This window comes from Asterias amurensis, chromosome 4 (genome assembly GCF_032118995.1).
Source record: "Asterias amurensis chromosome 4, ASM3211899v1".
Taxonomy (NCBI): domain Eukaryota; kingdom Metazoa; phylum Echinodermata; class Asteroidea; order Forcipulatida; family Asteriidae; genus Asterias; species Asterias amurensis.
In genome coordinates, this window is record NC_092651.1 from 14,054,849 (window position 1) to 14,076,507 (window position 21,659).

General features: G+C 39.6%; 1 protein-coding gene across 1 annotated transcript in view; it reads right to left on the bottom strand.

The window, feature by feature from the left end:
* Positions 1-21,659, bottom strand: part of LOC139935925 (proteasome maturation protein-like) — a 62,333-nt gene that overhangs the window by 21,423 nt on the left and 19,251 nt on the right. Inside the window, exon 2 of the mRNA XM_071930562.1 lies at positions 17,377-17,478. Within this exon, the coding sequence (XP_071786663.1) occupies positions 17,377-17,478 (102 nt within the window). The remainder of the gene's footprint in view (positions 1-17,376; positions 17,479-21,659) is intronic.

A 21,659-nucleotide genomic window follows, 5' to 3' on the forward strand; every position in this document is an offset into this window, starting at 1 on the left:
CGCCCCCCCCCCCCCCTCCCACTCTCTTTCCCGGAAAATGTTTAAAACTTTGGTTGGCTCCTTAGTTAACTAAAAAAATTGCATGCTCAGAGTTGTGCCAATAACGATGGCCTCGAGTCCATTTAATTCCATGCCTGAAATTCCCCCACCTTGCTAAGTAAAATCAAAACATAATTTCAGACAGCTGAATCGAAGTAACGAAAACCATTTCCAGTTTTGTTTCCTCATAATCACACCTTATCAGAAAGATGACATCCTCCAATCCCCCCCCCCCCCCACCCTAAAAAAATTTGACACCTCCAGCTCACTCATCACTTGTTTTCAAGAACAGCACCAAAATCAACGGGAGACGAGAATTCATGGTCCTGTTGGCCGAGGCCATTTCTCAGCACCATCCCCCACTCACCTCAGATCGCGTTATCAGAATTCAATTCCTTGACGTGACAGGTCCTCCCCCTCATGTCATGGGGGGGGGGTGCTATTTTACGCAAACGCTGGCTGCCTACCACTTGTCTCGAGTGCTTCCTCCAAGAAATGGGTTAGAAAAACACCAGCCGCTCAACCCCCAACCATTCCATCTTTCACTCCTTCAATCTATTCACAACATTTATTTCTGATCTCAGGGTACCTTCACAACCACATCATGCAGTATAAACAAATAAGAGATCTAACGGATGGGAATCATGTAATCGAATAGTTGCATAATACGAAACGCTGAGAATACATGCTTCTTAAAGGGATGGTAAAACTATCATGTTTTGGTGTTATTTTGTTTTTTTTTCCTCTGCTGTTTTGGGGGGAATAAGAACATTTAATTCAGTCATCAGATTTTCAAGTAAGAGACAAAGGATTATGTACACAATGTGCTATTCATGTTTTATGGAAATTAAAGGTGCACAACAATTCAATATTTTTAGGCATTCGGGCACTGACAAGAAACTAACTTTCACTGGCCTAAACCCTGCCAGTATTAATATGATAATAGCCTTATTTATATAGCGCTTTTACAAAATCGATACAAAGTGCTTGGTACCCAGACACTACCTGCTAGATAAACAAACTCCCTATCACTCAACATAATATTACCTCCTCCTTCATTTGGACACATGTCCCTTACAAAGCCTCCAATTACCCCCTCCACCATTCCCCATTCCCCTGTCTCAAGGTCACCTTGAGATTACCAGGTCATGAACTAGGCTGACCATTCCTAATCCAACAACAATCTTCCCCTCTTACCCCCACACCCTAAAATTGGGATGTCACCATCACTAAAAATTGCGGACCACACCAAGGATGTCTGTGCCAACTCTGATGATGATGGGGGTCGATGGCAGGGGGCAGTGGAAGGACCATTCAGGAAGGGAGGTGGTCACATCAGCCTTCATTGATCATCCTAATCATGGCAGACATGAAGATTGAGGCAAGGTAGAGATGGGTGAGGGAGGGGGAAACATTTTTGGCTGTCTGGAGCTCCTATGGGGGAAGTTTTCGTCTGGGTTGTACTGTAGATGAGGGGTGTAGGAAACCTGTTGCCAGGGGGTTCAGTGATTTAAGTAAAAAATTATATTTGTCTTCACTGATGGAAAAACACCCTTGGCACTCAAGTTAGCATATATTTTAATTGCAATCATCAAGAGGTCAATAACCGCTTCAGTACAACAGTACATACAACAGAATTTGCAAACTCTGTTTGTACAGATGTGTCAACCAGGGCTACTGCTTTTACCGTTGTATGCATACAGCATATCAAATCTTTCGACCAACCTTCCACCAACTTTCCAGGCACTAATGATATGAGCAGTTTTCAAAATGACTAGCACATTTTTGAAAAAATATTAACTCTTCAATCAAGCCTGTGCCCTTGATAACCTACATTGCTTTATTTTTAGGAACACCATTGGGACAGAGGCGCATGTTCAGCTTACATGCATTTTGAGGTAAAATGCCTGGATTCGGAAAGAAAGATTTCAAGACTATTTTTACTAATATCAGATCATAAACCACAAGAGACATTCCCTGGTTGCTGCTTCCCAGACTGTATCTTAAACTTGAGTGTGATCCCTGGCTACAAGGCAGCTAATGGTTATATGGCTTCTGACTGGCACCCCAAAAAAAAGTTACTGACAAAACACGGAGACTGCCAACACAGGACTAGTAGCTCAATTGGATTAGTAGAGCCCCGGCATGTTAATGTGGAGGTCGTTGGTTCATACCCTGCTCCAGTCAATTTGTCTTTGTTCAACCCTAAGACATCCCCAAGACATTTTTGACTGTGTACTAAAATGTTTGAACATGATGCTAATTTTGTTTTAAGCATGGCACCTCCATGTATGTTTTGTACACCTCATATCCTCTAAGATTGGGTGAACAAATGTTATCAATTAGCAGTAATTATCTTGTAAATAACACACACATGTATGAACCTAAACAGAAAGTTCAAACCCAAAACATAAACATCCATTCCCAAACTGTCAACCTGTACTTTCACCTGTTCATTTGTTGTTTTCTTGGTTTTGCTAGTGCCATTGCCACAGTCTGCTTATCCGCCTCATTATTTTACACATTCATGCAATTTGACATGTACTAATGAGCCTTCCCATGAAATACGCTATTTACAATACATTCACATATTAGAAGCTATCAGTGCCATAGTTGTGCACTAGGCAGACACACAAAGTGCAATTGTTCCCTCTATGTCCACCAGTATAAGGTTAGTGCGCACGCGTGATGTGCAATTTGCATATTTCCCGGAAAGGACCTATTGAGCATGTGCAGACAAAGCACGCTTAGATATTGTAGCTCTCCTGACAGCTTTTTAAAAAAATCAAAAGTTTTCATTCAAAAGATAAACTACTCATTTTGACACACACGTACCTAGAGTCCTACAAGCGCTATACAAATGCTAAAAAAAAAGATTTATAAACAAACGTGTGCGCAAATCAGTCACTATGGGGAGCCAATCAGCATTGTGTGCCAGTACATCTACTCTACCTGGGGGTAGTGATGAGAGGTATCTATATGGCACGCAGCCAATGGTAGCGAGGCCGACACAAAACCTAGTTATCTGCAGAGACCTTGATGGATTCAAAAAGGAAAGGGTGAAAATTGAAGAATTTACCTGCAGAGTTTACCTGTGTGTACAGGAGGGGGGTAAATGTGGCTCATGGCGTAACTCAATCATCATCGAGCATGATTGAGGAGGGGGGAACATCTTTAAGGATATTGCTCTATAGGCTTTCCTGTTTTGAACATGGCCAGACACCCACCTGTGTTATCTCTGTATTGTCGGTTGGCCAATTGTTTTATGTGTAAATGTTTTCCTTTCTGCACTGTGTTTGTTTGTTCATGGGACAGCCTCCTGGGATTCTGTGCTTGCTTGCTTTATTTATGAAGTAAAAAAAGTCTGTCTCTTCAAAATCTCAGAATTGCTTCCATTCAGAACAACATGCACTTGCTCTTCCAGGAAGAGATTACTTACATACACGGTGTTGACCATAAACCAACTTGCCTTCCCTAGGATGACATCTACTCATTCAGTCAAGAAAGTTATCATTTACTTTGACAATATTGATCTAAGTGAACAGCTCAACCCCCCCCCCCCCCAAACAAAAAACAGACTTTAAAACCCAAACAGTAAAAGACGAAATGATCGCTACTAGATTAACGGTCAAATGAAGTTACATTCACACACTAAAAATCAGTTTAACATGTATTTTCTTTCTTTATTTTTTCCTGAAAAGGAGTTAACACTTAGTATTTTAAACAAAGTAGGCTGTACAGTTTTTACTAGCTTTCAGCTTGAGAAGTGGTGTGTGCTTGCTCACACAAGTTTTATTAGACACTGTATGCAGCTGGGGTAAGGGTGAGACATAATTTAGGACAAATTTTCCCCAAAACATCTATTCTGCCACAGCATTATTCAATGCTGTTATACTGATTGAAGTAACACTGACATAAATATCTACCCATCAATCAATCAATCAATTAATCAATCAACCAATCTATCTTTAGGTACACTGTACTATATTGAAAAGTTCACTTTCCATTGTGACACAATAAGTTTCCCAGAGGATCTTTCACGTATTCCCTTTCCAAATCCACAACAAAAAACCATGAAGCTGTTGAAAGTAGGACTACCACTTGCACTTACGCTGACTCCTAATTAAGTGCAAATACCTGGTACTTTGTATACAAATTTACTTGAGTTTGGGAGTAGCTGATAATGGGTCTGGTGAAGACCTCAACGCGTTCAGCGCCAGAAGATTTTGTGACACGCTTCGCCCAGAGGGGGGAGAGAAACCCATCAACAAAACAAGTTGATTGACTTTCCATTCAATCCTCATAAGGATAAACCAAGGACCTTCTGCTGAACCCATGCCCTGATGCTAAAACGCATCAGAGTCTCTATGGTTATGTTACAAATGATATCAGCAGATTTTTTAGGCTGATTGAATTAGGGACACAAAAATTATAAATCCATTCCCCCCCCCCCCTAGGAAAAGAAAAGAAAAAGTTTCCAGATTTACTTTGACCATTGACCACGCTTTTGAATGACCATAAACATCAAGTCTAGAGCAACCCCAGATTTCAAGAGGATTCATGAAGGTCAATTGCATCTGCGCACTGAATATTGCTTAACAATGTACTGCTAAGCAAAACGAGCAGAATACCAGTCACATGTGGTACAAGTGACACTATATTGTTTTGGTTGGTAACCTTATTCAGGTAAGCATATTTGTGATGTGCAGCTACTTTTTGTGCTTAAGCAGCTCCATGACATTGGTCCCTGGTTGTGACCTTTCTAATCCCTAATCCTTTCCCCTGGTTGGCAATGTTATTATGCAGCTAATGGCTACATGATGCAGACGCGATTGTGCGCTTGTGCGTCTACTTGGTGCACATTCTACGGTGTTTGCCAATCAACAGGGTCTGTACGCATGCATGAATACAATTCATGGGTTGATTTATGAAGGGAAGGGGCTATTGATGCCTGCAAAGTTTCTCTCAAGTTTTGCAATGAGAATTACTATCCCACCCGAGTAACATGCCTGTGATATTTTTTCACATGACTCGGGAAAGTACTGAGTATACAGTGCTAACACATATCGGTGTATGGGTAAAACCCAAAATTAATATTCTTTAAATCGTTAATAGTCCAAAAATACAAAGCGTCTAAATTTACTTCATCAAATAAAGCAACAGAGCTAAAAATACAGAGACATAGACACGTAAAATTAAAAACAACACATTAAGGCAACGCAAATTAAAAAGCTGAGTAACAAACACAGGAAGACAACCCTTATGAGAGCCTGCTGGCCGCCAATGACCGGAACAGCCTGATGGCCACCTGAAATGCTTACAGACTAGAAAACAATGCCCAAGGGATGAAGAGACAATAGAGGGGGCCTGGGGCCTGGACTTACTCCCTCTGCAATTGTTTCAGACAGGGGGGGTAAATTTGAGACACTGTGCGCTCACAAACAACCAGACAGACACAGGAAGTCATAATTAAAAGAGGTAATGAAATTTGATGAGGACTGAAAGAGACGAAATGTTCATTTGCAACAATGCAAAAACAGAAAATTAGAAACACAGACAGGTGCATGAAAATCATTCGTCAAACAGCGATAGCAAATAGTTCACAAATAAATTTAGCATCTTTTACCTTTTATTTAAAAGGTGAGGTTTTTGTTTGGTATTTCACAATGTAATGTCGATCTACCGGCAAATTTAACGAGAACAAACAGTCTCCTGTGGAAGTTTCAGTTTAATACTCCGCTGCTTATTGAGAACACAGCAAAAAACTGTCATGGCATTTTCATCAAAAACATTTGTTTGTCTATTTTGTTTAGATGATCTTCCCGTCAAGGGAACTAGGCAAACTCACAAAGAGGGATACAAATGTCGAGGTGGCAACAGCCAATCTCTCTCACAAAAACATTGGTTTATGGTTTAACATGAATATGAATGGCACAAATCAATAAATTGTGATTCAGTAACCAGACGACAATACTTATTCTAGTCTAAGCTTGGGCGATATCACGATATTATCGATCATCGCGATATTAATTTGGACACGATTTCTATATCGGATGGATTTGGTTTTAATCGAAATATCGATATATCGCGATATATCGCGATATATCGCGATAATCGCGATAATTGCGATATATCGATATATCGATTAAATATCGCGATGTATTTGCTAGCTGATACCCCATAGATTTGGAGTAAAACCAGAAGAATAGGTCATTAGAACACCTCTCTTATACTAGGACTGTCTCTTCTACAACTTTCACTTGGAGTTTTAAGACTGATGATGTCAAATTTCATTAATCGCGATTATATCGAATATCGTGATATATTGTCGGCGATATATCGTGAATAAAATAAATCGATATCGCCCAAGCTTATTCTAGTCATTGTGAAATCAGAAGTTAGCTTGGGGATTCGAATCCACAACCCTAAAATTGCAAGTCATGCAGTCCAACCACTGAACCACGATGACCGTCAATGTTTTGCAAGGTGACAGTGGGTACCAACCGCATCCCTGGCCACAGCATTCACAAATGGACACCAACAAAATTTGAATCTTTAAAAGGTGTCTTTATTGATTTTAAAATGTTTCCAGATTGTTATTGATTTCTAATCAACTGGGTACTTCAGATGAAAAACCAGGGTTTAGAGCCATTACTGACAAAAATTTGTGATATGGATCCAAATTGTAAGGTGGCTGTTGAGATGATGGTATTTTCAACTTTTGGTAACCCCTAGAGTTATGGATTTCAAAGCACCGGACAGGCATAGCTCATTGAGCATAATTTATACCTGAAGAAAACAACGGCTCTTTTTGTTTCACAACTTTAGCAGACATAAAGCAAGTATGAATTCAGATTCAAAATTCTCCTTGTAACTTTTCCATTGATGAATTTTGGTTTGTCATTTCAAGGTTATTTTCCTTATTCATTGCTGCTCTTCAATCAAACCCTTCAGTACATGCACGTGCCATTGGAAGTCTACAAATAATGCTCGATCAATGAAGAGGGGGAGAAAAAAACGTCTACTTTTAGTTTTCCCGCAGGGAGCAATTCCACGAAACCAAAGAGCCAATTCCCCGGGATGACTGACACAAAGGGGTCAGCAGTTACCACACACTCTAACCATTTGCTAATCCATCAAGTCCTTTTACTCCCCTCTCTTCATGACCTCACCGATGAAGACCTATGACCCAAGGAAGTAGGAAATTACCTTAGTGTCCCCCAGGCTCTGTGACGCATTTACGAGCAATGGGTATTACATTGCACAGCTTGTACACAACTTAACAAAACGGCTAAAAAAAGGAAAGAAAAGCAAAAGTGCCCTGGACATAAACTTCCCAGGTGTTAACGAACACCCCCCCCCCCTCCTCCACCCCCAACTTAACTCAAAAGTTTGCAAAATTTGCACGGAATCTCCCAGGGTTTTAACATGCGGTCCTGTACCCGCCCACACCAGCTTGTGGTCCTCTAAAAAAAAAACACAAAATATCTGCTTAGTTTGATAGAAAGTAGTGGCTTGGGACCAAAGCGTAGTAAAATGTGAGATTTGATCACCGCAAGTGGGAGGACAACTTGGAGAAACGCCACGCTTTAGCTGCAGGGGTTTCTAGATAAGAAATTAAGAAGAGCATGAACTCGCTTGTTGTGCCATAAACATGTCATAGTCAGTAAAACCTGTATGCATAAAAGTTCTCCCTGGGCCTGAGACATCACATGTCACACTTTTTAAAAGCAAATACAAACTCTCTCTATTAAAGAGGACAGGGACTATTATGGGAAAGAAAACTATTCTTCTCTGGGCCATCTCATCGAGAGGATTAAGGTTACAAACAATCAAAACCTAAAACTCTATTTCAAGGGGGGGGGGGGGGGTGATTGCTCTATAGTGCGGGGGGTTTGGGGTTCAAGTCCCACCCAAGTAGCATGCCTTTCCCTTCCTGTAGGACTTGGGGGGAAAGGCACTGCGTGTGCTGTGCTTATCACCTGTTGGTGTATGGTGGGCCACCAACCTCCGTCCAAAGAAAAGGGGTCAATAATAATGCCATGAATAATAAAAGCACCCTTAGAAATATTTCAATATGCAATGCTCTCAAAGTAAACGATCTTTCACCCCATGCATGATGTCCAATCTTTTGGTCTTTTATAGGTACATGTACGCCACTGAATCGTCACAGATCCAATTGAAAATATCCTTTTTATTGCATACTACTTGGAATTGTTAACACATGTTATTCTTGAAATTATAAATATAGTTTGATTTCTTCATACGGGGTCATTAAGTTTCCACTCATGATCACACAATGATTAGTGCTAATAAGTGAGTCAATCCTTTCCGCCTTGCCTCAATGGTGTGAATGACATCAACGTTTTAAGGAAACTTGACCAACAAGGAGAAAACGCCTACACCTGTTTAGTGACGGGTTTATCTTTACACCTGCTTTCGGTCTCTGTGTAATTTCAAATTCATTTCTGACTGGTGTTGTGTGGTTTATTTTAGACTCGATTGGCATTTCATTTCCTATTTTTATCTCTTCCTAATATAATAAGTAATTTCCCTAGAGAGGACTCACCGTCATCTTGTTCACAAATATTTCATCCGAATGGAAGTCATTCCTTAACCCAAAACATACAAGGCCCTTTTGCTTACACATAGCCCAATTCATCCAATATCCTTCAAAAGTAGAGAGTTAACAAGCTCAAAGGCACCAAATCCTTTAACCACCAAGTATATAGGCTGTTTTCCAGTTGAGATGCAGGGAATTCGCTTCGCTTTCATATTTTGCCTGAAGTATGAACCAGCATTAAATCTTCCCGGAGCTCAATAATGTTATGTTCTACACCATCTTTCTTAATTTCATTTAAAATGACGAAAGCAAACCCATACTGGATGAAAATAATAAACGATTGGCCCATTAATGTTTAACGAAATCGTTTAAAATAGCAAATAAATAAATTGAAAGCACTTCTACAAAAATATTATCAAGAAAAAAAATCAAACATTAGGACTCTGAAAACTCACAGACTTTTTACTAAATTATCTCAAAAGGTTGAATGGCCCTGAGAGGCCACCTGTTAAGTCCGTGTCTGGGATGTTTGCAAAAAATGTATATAATAATAATAATAGAAAAAGAAATCCCCAAAGACTGGGGAAAAAAAACCTGAATATCATATTTAACCTTTGAACATCTTGTAGATTATGTTTCCGGGACCCAGCTGTTGTGTGATTGCTAAATCAGTTGCTGGACAATGCCACTGGAAATCAAGGGGAACAAGAAAATAATCGGCAGGACTGTTCTGGAGGAAATAACAAGCAACCCATGTCAGAGGATTTGTTAAGATTGTGGTTTGGATGTCGAGTGGAACAAGGAAGCTCGGCTATACACCTGTTATGGGTGTTAGGGTTACCAGGAGTTGGAAGGGAACACAGACCCAAACCTCAACCCTGACCAAAACCAAGCCAAAAGCACACACGGGTTGTATAAATTAATGCAATTTGTTGAACTGTGGTACCATTGACAGAATGGCTTCATTTTAAACTTTTAGTTTATTAAATGCTTGATCAAAACTTGTCCTAGATATCTTTCCAATTTACGTCATACAAGTATATTACACTCCTCCACGTTTTATTTGGTCCACACTAGACATCACTACTCACTTGAACGATTCCCATGCAAATAAAGTTCTTAGTCAAAAAGCACAGCATTCAGTGTGGCTGGACCAATGATTTGGAGCAATCTTCCTTCTGTCGCGTACCCACTGTGCAGTCTTACTGTGAATTCAGTGAGGGCACAGTATAACTTTGAACCTCACATGCAAGGGGTTTAAAGTCAGATTTAAAGAATAGATTTCCTTGATGACAACTGGTTTATAATTTATTTCACTGTAAAACATCTGCCAGAGGAAGACATCATCACAATCGTCAACAGCTATCCACTGACAAAAAAATGTGACAGGAATTAACAAGTCAGTACATCAAATCCCGCCCCAACACTCATGCTTCCAAAACCCCCAGAAACTTGTTTCACCAAATCCTTTACACTTGTTTGTCACATCTCCCCACCTACAATGTAGATGTGCTGTTCTACTCAGGGAACCTGATTGTGGACTGACAATCAACAGATGGTCCAGGGGAGAGGAAATTTATATCTTGAGGTGCAATGAATGGACATTTCGGGGCCAACAGGATAAAAAAACCATAGTTTTGGGAACTCTGTAGCACCCATCACCTTGCATAATTTGTAACAAGGACAAGACAGTTAAAATTTAATTGGTTATCGGAAAAATTTGTTATAAATTTTTGTTCGAATTGACCTTAAAAGAGTTGTCATGTTGGCCTTCAACTTTTCGTAATTTATTGACCCTAATAAATCACTTTAAATGCAGGGTCAGGTTTGGCTTTGAAGTGGTAGCGTGCAACATTGTTACATAAAGAGTTTAACACAAATGCACTTTATTTTTTTATGTTAAAACAAAATTAGGATGAGCTCAGTTGTTTCAATTGCCTCATACATTTAATGTTGTTTTGTTTTTTTTGTTTTTTTTTTTTTGGGAGGGGGGGTTTGGGGGGGGGGGGGAATAACACAATTTTTTTAATTTTTTTTTTTTTTGGGGGGGGGGGAATTTCCAAAGTATGACCCTACCTTCAAAGACTTAGATACCTTGTAATGATGACCAAATTAAATTTGAGTATTCATGAGCAGACCCTTTACACACACAGACCCCGTCCGCGTATTTGTCAAGAGGACTCACTTGTGTTGTACAGTTCATTACTCTTTAATTAAACTCACTATGATTAAAGTAAAAACAAATTTGCATGATTTAACACATTTCCAGTGTCATGCTTGGTAAAATGTCAATGCTTAATTGGCAGACGGTGTCCAAAACAATGGTTTAAAAGATAGTTTAACTTTAAATGAGGTTTTCTCCAAATACGAAAGTTTGCGTCTCCTTGTGAAAATGGTGACGATATGCTTGCATACTTTTTTTTATTTTTATAATTCCCAATCCTGTACTTTGTTTAACTGGTTCACTTTTCGTTATCTCCCTCCATTTTTTCGGAGGAAATATTATAATATCATCGCGTGCACCCTCGTCGAATATTAACCATTAAACCATATGACAAGGTCTGGCTGACGCCATCCCAACCTCTTTCTTTCTCTCTCTTCTCTCACTCCCACCTGTTGCTGCAACTCTGCCGGGGGTTTGTTGACAGAGTTTTCTGGGCAGGTCCCCTGGGAAGGGGTGGAGGTTAGAAGAGAGAGACCTGTCCAGACAGGCCGCTTAACAATTACTTAATAACTGAATGGAAATCTAATAATGTTATTTCTTCTGTTCTGGGCAAAGAACAATGTTACTTATAGCATAATGTAATGTTTGATGAAAGAGTTCTGGCTGAAGTACCAACCAATATACGTAACGCAATGAAGTGGCGTACATATCATTGTGACATTGTGACAAGATAACAATTGTCAGTATAGAGGGATGTTTACCTTGTTCATTGTTCTTATTTGTGATAATGCCAACTTTAAAATCGATTGCCCCTAACTGGGTAACTCGTTGGTAGACGCCACAAATCATTCCCACAAACTTTTTTTGTTTGTTTTTAGGCCCCTCCTAAGTTTATGTATCATGGATCAAATAATTTCTTCTTTTTTCCCAACTCTTTCCATTTGACTGCTTCTGTTACACCAGTATACACGTTTACGAATGTTTGTGTTGTCAATTAGCTTTGGAGAAACACTCTGCTCTAGTCAAACCGCCACGGGCCGCTAACTATTTTTTGCCCAACTAAATTTAGTAAATCATTTTGTTTTTAAAACAACTGTCCATCTATTGTTTGTCAAGAAAAATATCCGGAGGCAACAACAGGGAAGCCAAATTGTAGGGGGGGTGGCTGGAGAGGTGGGTTTTTGAGACAAATCCTCAAGGACCACGTCTGGGGTAGAATCTTAATCCTCGAGCTTAATTTTCCCCCTAAATGTTATGCTTGATGTAAGGACAGAGTGAGAGGGTGAAATAAACCACATGTACTGATATGAGGGTACGTTTATTATGACCTCTATTGGAATTCCATATGGCTGGCTAGAGAGTGTTCCTCTAGAGCATGCCTCAGCAGTAGAGGTGGGCAATGACCGCCGTTTTGGATGTCGTGAGATCTTGACAACTGGTCACCGCCACAAGGGGTACCAGTGATGAGTGCATGAGGGCAGCTGCAGGTCAGAAATGGCGTAACAGGTTACCAGGGTTATGCTCATTGTCAGAAGGTATTATGACCAACGATGACCAATCTGTGTACAAAGGTTGCAAGGACATGTGCAGAATGGCGAATCCACCTGTGACAATTTCTTGCTGAATTCGCACACAGCAGTACAAAAATCGATCACCTGAACGATTTTCCTAACTAAAAGAAGGGGCTCCAAGGTCAAATTCAGTTTTGTAATGTACTCATTTTACAAAAGTTTGTTTTCTTCCTACTGGTTTAATTGAATTTAAAATTTTGAACCACATACACAATTTTGGAAAAAGGAATGTTCGAGAGGTGTAGAGCATAAAACTCAAAATGCCGATAGTTGAGTCATTGGACAGTGGGTTCGAGTTCCGCTCATGACACCAGTGTTCATAAGCAAGACACCATAACTTTAATTGCTTCTCATCACCCAGGAGTAAATGAGTAGGCCCTACATGAGAGGGTAAAGATGGATGGATGTGCTGCATACTCCTAAGGAGTTGAGATGGTTTAAGGAAGGCTGAAAATCCCAACAAGAAGAAATAGCCCATCCACTCATACATGAATGACGTACATGTATCTCGCCTAAAGAAAAAAAAACAGAGACAGGTTTTTAACAAAATTGGAAAATCTGTTCAGATTTACCACAACAAATCTCCTCAAATTGCTCAACCCAAAGCAAAGTTAAACTGCATCGAAAGCGACAGCCAAAACAACAACAAAGACCTCTTAAGGCCTCCTAAGGTAGGGTCTAGACCTGATCAAAGTCCATCTGGTTCCAACAATCATTGATCAAAAACCGAAATCTGATAATCTATCCAAAGTGCTTTGGGAAGTGGGTCCCAGCCACCCCTAATTTCACTGCTCTCTCCCTGGGCAAGCATCAAGGACACAAACTCCCAAGAAACGGTTCAACCACAGAGTAACCAACAACTGTTTCAGTTAATCCTTACAGGGTTTTGATACCTTTTGTGGATCAAGTTTTGGCCATGACATGAATCCCTACTCATTGTAAAATAATTTACTTGTAGAAGTTTCAGCTTCATTAGACATCAAGTTTTTGACAGGGGTGTCTTGTTAATAGGTTGTACATGCTTTAAAAAAATTAAGCTCCTGATGCCACAATTAATTTTGCGACATTGTTTTACTAATTTCTCAAAAACTACAGCACCTCAGCAAGTAATATTTGAAGGGAAGCTTTGTACCATCATAACGTCAAATTGAGCAGAAATTTTCACAAGCAAAATGTAAAATGTTATGGATGTATTGTGCATCACAAACATTGAACCAAAAATGGGTGCTTTCTATAACAATGAATAAAATAATATAGTTAGGATGGTCCATGTGTTTTGGAGGAAGGGGTAGTCATCAACCACTCTACACAGATACTTGTCACAACTGCCGAAACACACCCCTCCAACAATGATTCAGTCCAAATACAAATCTGCTGGAAGTGTGCCAACTATTGATAGTTTGGGAAGGGGGGGGGGGGGTTAGGGACTAGACCAACAACCACTGAGTCTGTATACATATGTTAAAGATATACCACCACCTGGTTCTGTTTTGTACAACACACTGCATGTGACACTCCGAGTAACATTTATCCGACCCTGGGAAGGAGGGTGAATCATTTCTCTCTCTTTTTTTTCATTTTTTTATTTGTTTTATTGGGGGGGGGGGGGTGGGGGACTCCACACATGCATCATCACACCCTGATTGTTACTAGCCTTTGCTTTTACTAAATTTGCTTGCATCTTTCGAAAAAGACAACAGACAACAACTTGCAGCAAAGATAAAGATTTGTATTTTTTAAATTCATGTGCAATGCACTGCTAATTAAGTATGTTCGTAGTCACAGGCATACATGTACTACTTGGATGGTATTCAAACCCCAGACCCCCTAAAAAGCTAGACGATTGAATAATTGTACCCAATAACAAAATGTAAAACTTTAACCAACTCTCAAAGTTTCCAAACTCCCTAGGGATGTGTACAACCTCAAGCATAGTGCAAGTCAAATTCAACTGAAAGACTTTACCATCGATATCACGATTCAAAATCTGCGAATCAAATCAAACAAGTGTACATGTGTGTACTCAACAAGAAAGCTGTTGCATTTGGTATGAACGAACAAACACCTTTGCTTACAGCTAAACACATAAATGGATACATAATACTGATAAATTGTTAAACATGGACTTGTAACCAGTGGGTCACAGTAACCTATCGATAACCCCTTCACAAATCTTTGGAACAGCAGCCATTGTCAACAGACAGGACCCACACCTGTTTTGCCTCCACCCAGGTCAAGGTAGTTCATATTGTGGTAAACCAACCTATATCCATAATTTCCCCACAACTTCACTTTCCACGACTCCACCCATCGCAAAAATATCCGAACCACGTCAAATTTGTCCTCCGAAAAAAGCCTGTGATTATACACAGAGATCTTGATTTTAAGCTACTCTACTTCCTCATTAATCTCCAGCGTAATATGATCCGACTTAACCGCCAATATTTGTACTTTATTCATTGTGTAATTGCGACAAATGCTAAATTTCCTCACCAGAATTTGTTAAGGAAATACAGAACATGCACACGTGCAGCGGAGGGACAGAAGGAACACGTAGTAATTAATCAATTAATCAAGACCTGTAGTGAGCTGTAAACTTGTACACATCCTCCAATTAAAACTTAGTGGCTCAGAGGTTTTACTTCACCTTGCGTCAGTGGCCTGCTGATTTTAAGCCATTCATGATTGAGTCTATCTGGACAACTTCCTTTACACTCTTCCAGGCCTGATGCTTTGGTTCTGAAATGGCAGGGGCACCAAGGTGTTTTCTCCTTTGTAAAGGAGGAAATTGTAAAATTCTACTGGATCATTTTAAGTGGCACCAAGGCAATCACCAGGGGAGAGTTGCGCCCATGAAATATCAGGCTTGCACTTCTTACAGCGGAGGGCGGAACTGTCAACATTTGCATTTTGCAATAAAGGGAGATTTTATAAAACTACATGTACCAGGGAGATATTTAAAATTAATCCTTAACTCTTAGTTACTCTTTGTACAGAGGAACCAAAGTGTAGCCTGGAGAGTGCATGCCTGGAGAGTGCATGCCTGGAGAGTGCATGCCTGGAGAGTGCATGCCCCATACCATGCTAGGTATACCTGTGTATGCCAAACAACTACCTCACATACAACTGAGCCTTCGGCCTTAAGGTATGTAGGACACAGACACTACATTAGTCCATGTTCCACTTATGCTCACGAGATAACTAACACCATTGCCCTTAACCGCACATTGCAGAGTAATAAATACCCACACATCTTAACAGTCATTTTCCTGAGGATGACTGAAGCGAAGTATGATCTAGTCTTTTCTCACTTACAAACCCACCCCCCCCCCCCTTTCAACAACCCATCCTAGGATATGAGTCGTCAAGGCGCACACACGCTAATGACACAAGACAGAGTCCGGATAACCTGTGCGTGACAACCCAATGGATACGAGTGAGTTTTGGCTGTGCCACCGAGACCTTCCTCAGCTTGTTCTGATTTACGAAATCTCTCTCCACTACCGGTTGATGTTGTGTCCATTTATCCTCAAGACGACTTCTAGCGTCTAGTGTCTGCTAGGCTCGGGGTAACCCCCTCGCCTAAAACCGCAACGGTGCGCCTTAATTTTAGTAGTCAACGTCAATCACTTCCATTTTTGTTATAAACCTGGAGGTAACAAGGTTGTGTGAACAGACAAAATCACCTGAACCATCTAAAATATTTAGCAACAGGCTATTCCTGTCTGCTTTGATAAAAATGGAACATTTAAAAAGGATACACCTGGAACCTTACAAAAATTCTCTGCTTATCATTAAAAAAGTGGAGCCTTTGTACACATTACAACAAATTTAATTAGGTTTTTGTTGCCAATCAAATTAGCAAACACCAAGTTCCGAAGCACAAGGGTACGTGTGTGCACAGCACACACAATTCATTGTTCACAATTACAATAAAAAGGAAACTTAACCATGGTTGTTTACAAGCATTCAAAATTAAACAATATCAATTTGACTGAAACTTATAACTACAACCCCAAAGCAAATTTTCTAGGACCAATCAAAACAAAATCCATGGTGAACCTGGTAAAACGCACACAAAGTTTGACGTGAAACAAAGTTGGATACCAAAACAGACGATGTTGGAACTGTTTGCTTCATGCATGGCACATTGCCAAATCTGCTAACGTAGCAGACATGCTCAGAGTGTATTTATAGCATCCCAATCAAGCGGAATCAAAAAACAAAAGCCACTTTTAGAAACGGCACTCATGACACATCCCTCTCGCAGCAATCCCAGAAGCCCTTGGAAAAACTTTTGTTTAATCACGTCCCCGGATCTCAGGACTGAACCTGAGCGCTTATGTCGATAATAACAAAAAACCTGGTCATAATATTGTGCCTCAAAAGATACAGAACTCATGACAAAAACTGCAGAAAATGTTGTCCGCCCTAATCCCGCTATTTGTTTAAGTTTTATGAATATTACATACCTGTAGAGAAACCTAAAAATTTGACAGTTGGGTCCAACTCAAATCATTTAAACTTTGCAGGGAAAATGTTTTTATGTTAAACTGTTGATGATAAGTGCCAACAACATTGGTGTTCATCCCAACTATTCCAAGACTATCTGACCCATTTCATAAACAATACTGAATAAGTGTCTGTGGCACAATGGTACCAGACTTTCCTATCTAGAGGTTGCTATACAAAGGCTTGCCCTGAACCATGTGACGTAACAACACCCTGTGACAAATCCAGTCATATTACCAGACATAAATCAGAAAAACAGCTTACTTTGACTCCCATACGCCTCTCTTAATACTTATGCATGACATCATAACTCTTACCCAAAACGAGGCTATGGGAGCACCTTCCCCATCACTTGCAGTGGCTGCGCCCATCGCCTCGTTTTGAGTTAGCATTGTGACGTACCTCATGAATAAATATTAAGAGAGGCATATTATCATAAGTTCAAAGTAGTTTTGAGTAACCCTTTTTTCAACATTCTCAGCTGCGTATTGCAAAGGGGATACGTAGGTTCACCATTACATACTCACCCTTTCAGCATGAGGTCTGGTACCCCGTAGTTCTTACTGTCATGCTCAACTTCAACTGCTCCAACTGGTGCTGCTTGGAATCCGGCCATGTTGTTAGTGTTTCTGTACACACATTCAAAAAGAGGATAAAAACCACAAAACAAATCATTACAAATCTGACAAATTTACCTTTTGGAAAAGCAAAAAGAATGGATGGTAAATTTCACTCATTCTGAAATGAGTCTGCGTGATTTATTTCAATACAGTCAGTATTTCACTTAACCACACTCCCAAGCAGGTGAAGCTTTAACCCCCCAAAAAGGCCATTTCCCAGGAGTTTGCCAAGGTAAGTTAGTAATTTAAATGTGAAAAGAACCACTAAATTTACTGTTAATTGGGCAGTGTGACAGGGGCTCACGTTGACAAGCTGGGATATCTGACGAGTACAACGCTACAAGAGTACATCACTACTTGTAACTTTTACATGATGCATGGTCTGATCGTTTGCTAGTGTGCATTCCAGTGATATATCAGTCTCAATAAATTGACACCTCAAACAAAGTATGAACGATCGTCATTTCGAGAAAACCGGCAGAGCACATTTAGATTTCCTTCATCACCTCCATAGAATCACAACACACTCATTAAGCCAGCCGCAATTTTGAAAATTAAGTTGTCGCCTTCGTATCAAAACAATTTATCAAACGCAAAGTATACCTTTGGTTTTTGGAACAGTTCGTTGTTTTAATCCTATATAAACATCCTATATAAACGGAGCTACATACAAAAAAACTAGTATGTGAAAATTTCACCACAGTTTTTGAGGGACCGCCGAAACTCAAGAGCGAAGAATATCCATGCAGGAAGAATAATCTGTCCTCAGATTCCCATAGAAATTTATATCTTTTACATTTAACCACATTGTTTTATAATATCTAAAGCTGGTGTAGGCTTATAACCAAAGGCTTGTATTGCCATTAATTTTAAGAGTGATCACCCAAGGTATACCTTCCCTTTAAGAAAATTATTTTTAATTCAAATAAACGATCTTATTTCCTAATCATTCAATGACTGATCGCATGCAAGAAATTGAAGTTCCATTTGGGGTACCTCATCAATATTAGGATCATCTTTAAACCCAATTAAAAGTTTCCTTTGGAAACTGAATACAGTTGAAACATTTACAATGCTACCAATACGGTCCCCATGCTGTACTCTACATGTAACTATTTCAGGTCTGATAGTTTTGCACTGCATTACTTGCGCCTTGATGCTTGTCGATGTTGCTTGACTTGGATTTCATCTAAAATTCTTTACGCGCTGATCATGCCCATTGGGACATGCATGTGAGCTGTTCCATTCTGATCAAAGGGCAACTTGGCTTACTTGTTGGTCTATAATTGTAATTTTATTAATTTGCTCACTAAGTAAACAAGTTGGATGTTATTACTAGGACCTCTTCCTATACCCGCCCCCTCCCCACCCATCTCAAAGAATTATGGGTTTACTAATTGATGTGTTGCTAATTTGTATGAGGAACTGAACTGCCAACTGGTGATCCATTCAAGGCTTAAAATACATCTCATTTATCTTATATTAGGACAACATTTTGTCATCAAAAGTACATTATCATCGATGCCGGCTTCATGTTTTACATTTACATGTTTGAAGGAAACGGAGGAATGATAAAATTGGTCCCCTTTTTGTCAAATACATTTGGTTTTCTGCATGTGGCAAAGAGGAAATTATGGCACTGGCCATATCAGGGACTCTGATTGTGGCTGTAAACTGCCATCTACAGTATATCCTAAGGTATTTTTAGTAATAGGAAAAATTAAAAATTAAGAAATACACGCAACATCTTCCGATATGATTCTTATTAAACCTAAATGATGTTGACAAACAGAGATGTTTACACATTTTTCTGGTATTGAAACCAAGGTATAAATAAATTGCTTAAATAGCACCGTAGCCTAAAGGTCTGCAGAAACCTATGCAGTGGCGACGATCATGAAATATGTTGAGCCTCAGGTTGAAGTGGGATTTAAAACTGAGGGGTCAATAAGGTCAGAGAACGATATCACTACCTTATCTTGAACAACTTATTAATTATGCTTGCACGTAATGTTGACAAAAACTACAATATGATTACAATAATATAGACTATATTTGCATTTCCCACTAAAGAGTGAGACATCCACACCCACACGACAAAATCCCAACGGTGTGATTTCATTAACTCAATTCTTACATCATATCCACAAACAAAAACAACATATGCCACAATCAGTTACTGAGTAAGTCACTTCGACCAGGAAAGTTAACCTTGAACTTGCCAAAATATTACACAAATTGCACGCTTGTCATACACAGTTTGTGCAACCAGTTGTGATTTGCCCAGAGATTACTTCATGAGTTACAACCGACGAGAACTATAAGATTACTCAGATTTCCATCAAAACCACGAGAAACCTGTCACGAAGCATCTCTCTAACCCTGAGTAGTAGAGCTCATGAAAGTTGAACTTGACCCCTTAGAATCAAACGTAAAGAGAACTTAATAAGGTTACTCAGATCTCCATCAATACCACGAGAAACGTAAACCGGCTGTCACAAAGCATCTCTCTAACCTAGAGTGGTAGAACACATGACAGTAAAACTTGACCTCTAAGAATAAAACTTGAAGCGCATCCTAACGAGGCAGTCTTGTCCATCCTGAGTTACAAGAGAGAACTATAAGATTACTCAGATCTCCATCAATACCACGAGAAACGTTGCCTGTCACAAAGCATCTCTCTAACCCTGAGTAGTAGAACTCATGACAGTTAATACTTGACCACTAGGAATCAAACTCAAAGCGCATCCTAACTAGGCAGTCTTGTCTGTCTTCAGTTACTTGGAAAAAAGGAGAAACATTTCATTGAGTAGAAGGACTGACTTACATGTACTATGGCTTCAATACTTTTCAGGGTTTTTTATAATTAAGAAAACATTCTGAATTTGTCCAAGGGCAAAGGAAAAACAACATGCGTGCACATAGTTCTATGAGCGGAAAGACATTGTCAACAGCCACCTCAAATCTTCAAAAGTACAACAGCCACCTCAAATCTTCAAAAGTATTCTCTACAAGCAAAATAATAAGACTCTCTAATATATTTGAAGAAGTACACGTACACATGCACACACCTTCATGTCAGTGCAAAAACGTTGCACAATGTATCTCCTAAAATAGCACTTAAGCAACGCGTAAGTTTGAAATTGTCAAAACTTTGTGTCTCCCTTAAAGCAGCCCCCAAGATACAATGCTTTTGCAAGATCAAGATACAACATTTTGACACTGATGCGACGACATATAAGTCCAAAGAAAACATACTTATTATAGTATGATCAATATTATTGCAATGATACTTAAATCATTTCCCCAATAATCTTCTTAATCTTGCTATCTACACCCATAACAGGAACAAGGCATCAATCTTAAATCGGAAGTTAACCGTATTAAAAATACAGAATATTTTAAACTTGTAACAGGAAAACCACTAACCCTAACCCGCAACTGCCACCCCCCCCCCCCCCCACAAAAAAAACCTTATTATTATTTTGATAAGATAAATCCTATCGGCAAATTTAGAAACACCTTGATTTAGCTCAAGCTTTCGAAGTTATCTTCCCACACGAATCAGTTCTTACAAAGCTGACAAATTGGGCTTGGACAGCCATAAAATGAGTGCAATGTTGGCACGCCGTGACTGAGCAGTCAAGCCCATTGGACTCAAACTCTGGTGTTTCTGGTGGCAGAGTGTGGGTTCCAGTCCCAGTCTTGACACTTGTGCCTTTTTCAGCAAGACACTTTACCATTACTGCTTCATCCTTCGGATGGGACTTGGTTTTGTTCAATTGTGAAAAGCATGTAAAAGAACCCAGTGAACTTATCATTAAGAGAAGGGATAGGCCACAGTGTTTCTGGTATGTTTGGCTGCAGACTTCGTCACAGAACCTTGCATGGTGGTATTGTTTTGGCCGCCCGGAGACACTGTTTCGAGAAATGGACAACTCTTGCACTGAGAGTATTTCTACATTATTTTTTAATTCAGTACAGTTGGTGTTGCCTGGAAAAATTTACTTGTGAAAAGAGCTGTTAAAGCCAATCTCTTCTTGTCAATTGTTTAGCGGTGATGTCAAAGCCTCATGGAATACTCGCTCTCCGCCTCACTTAATTATAGTCCGCGTGAAACTGATAACTGTGACCTACATTATGTACAGAAACAGATTTTAGGATTCACTTTTAAACAGCAAAACAAATTT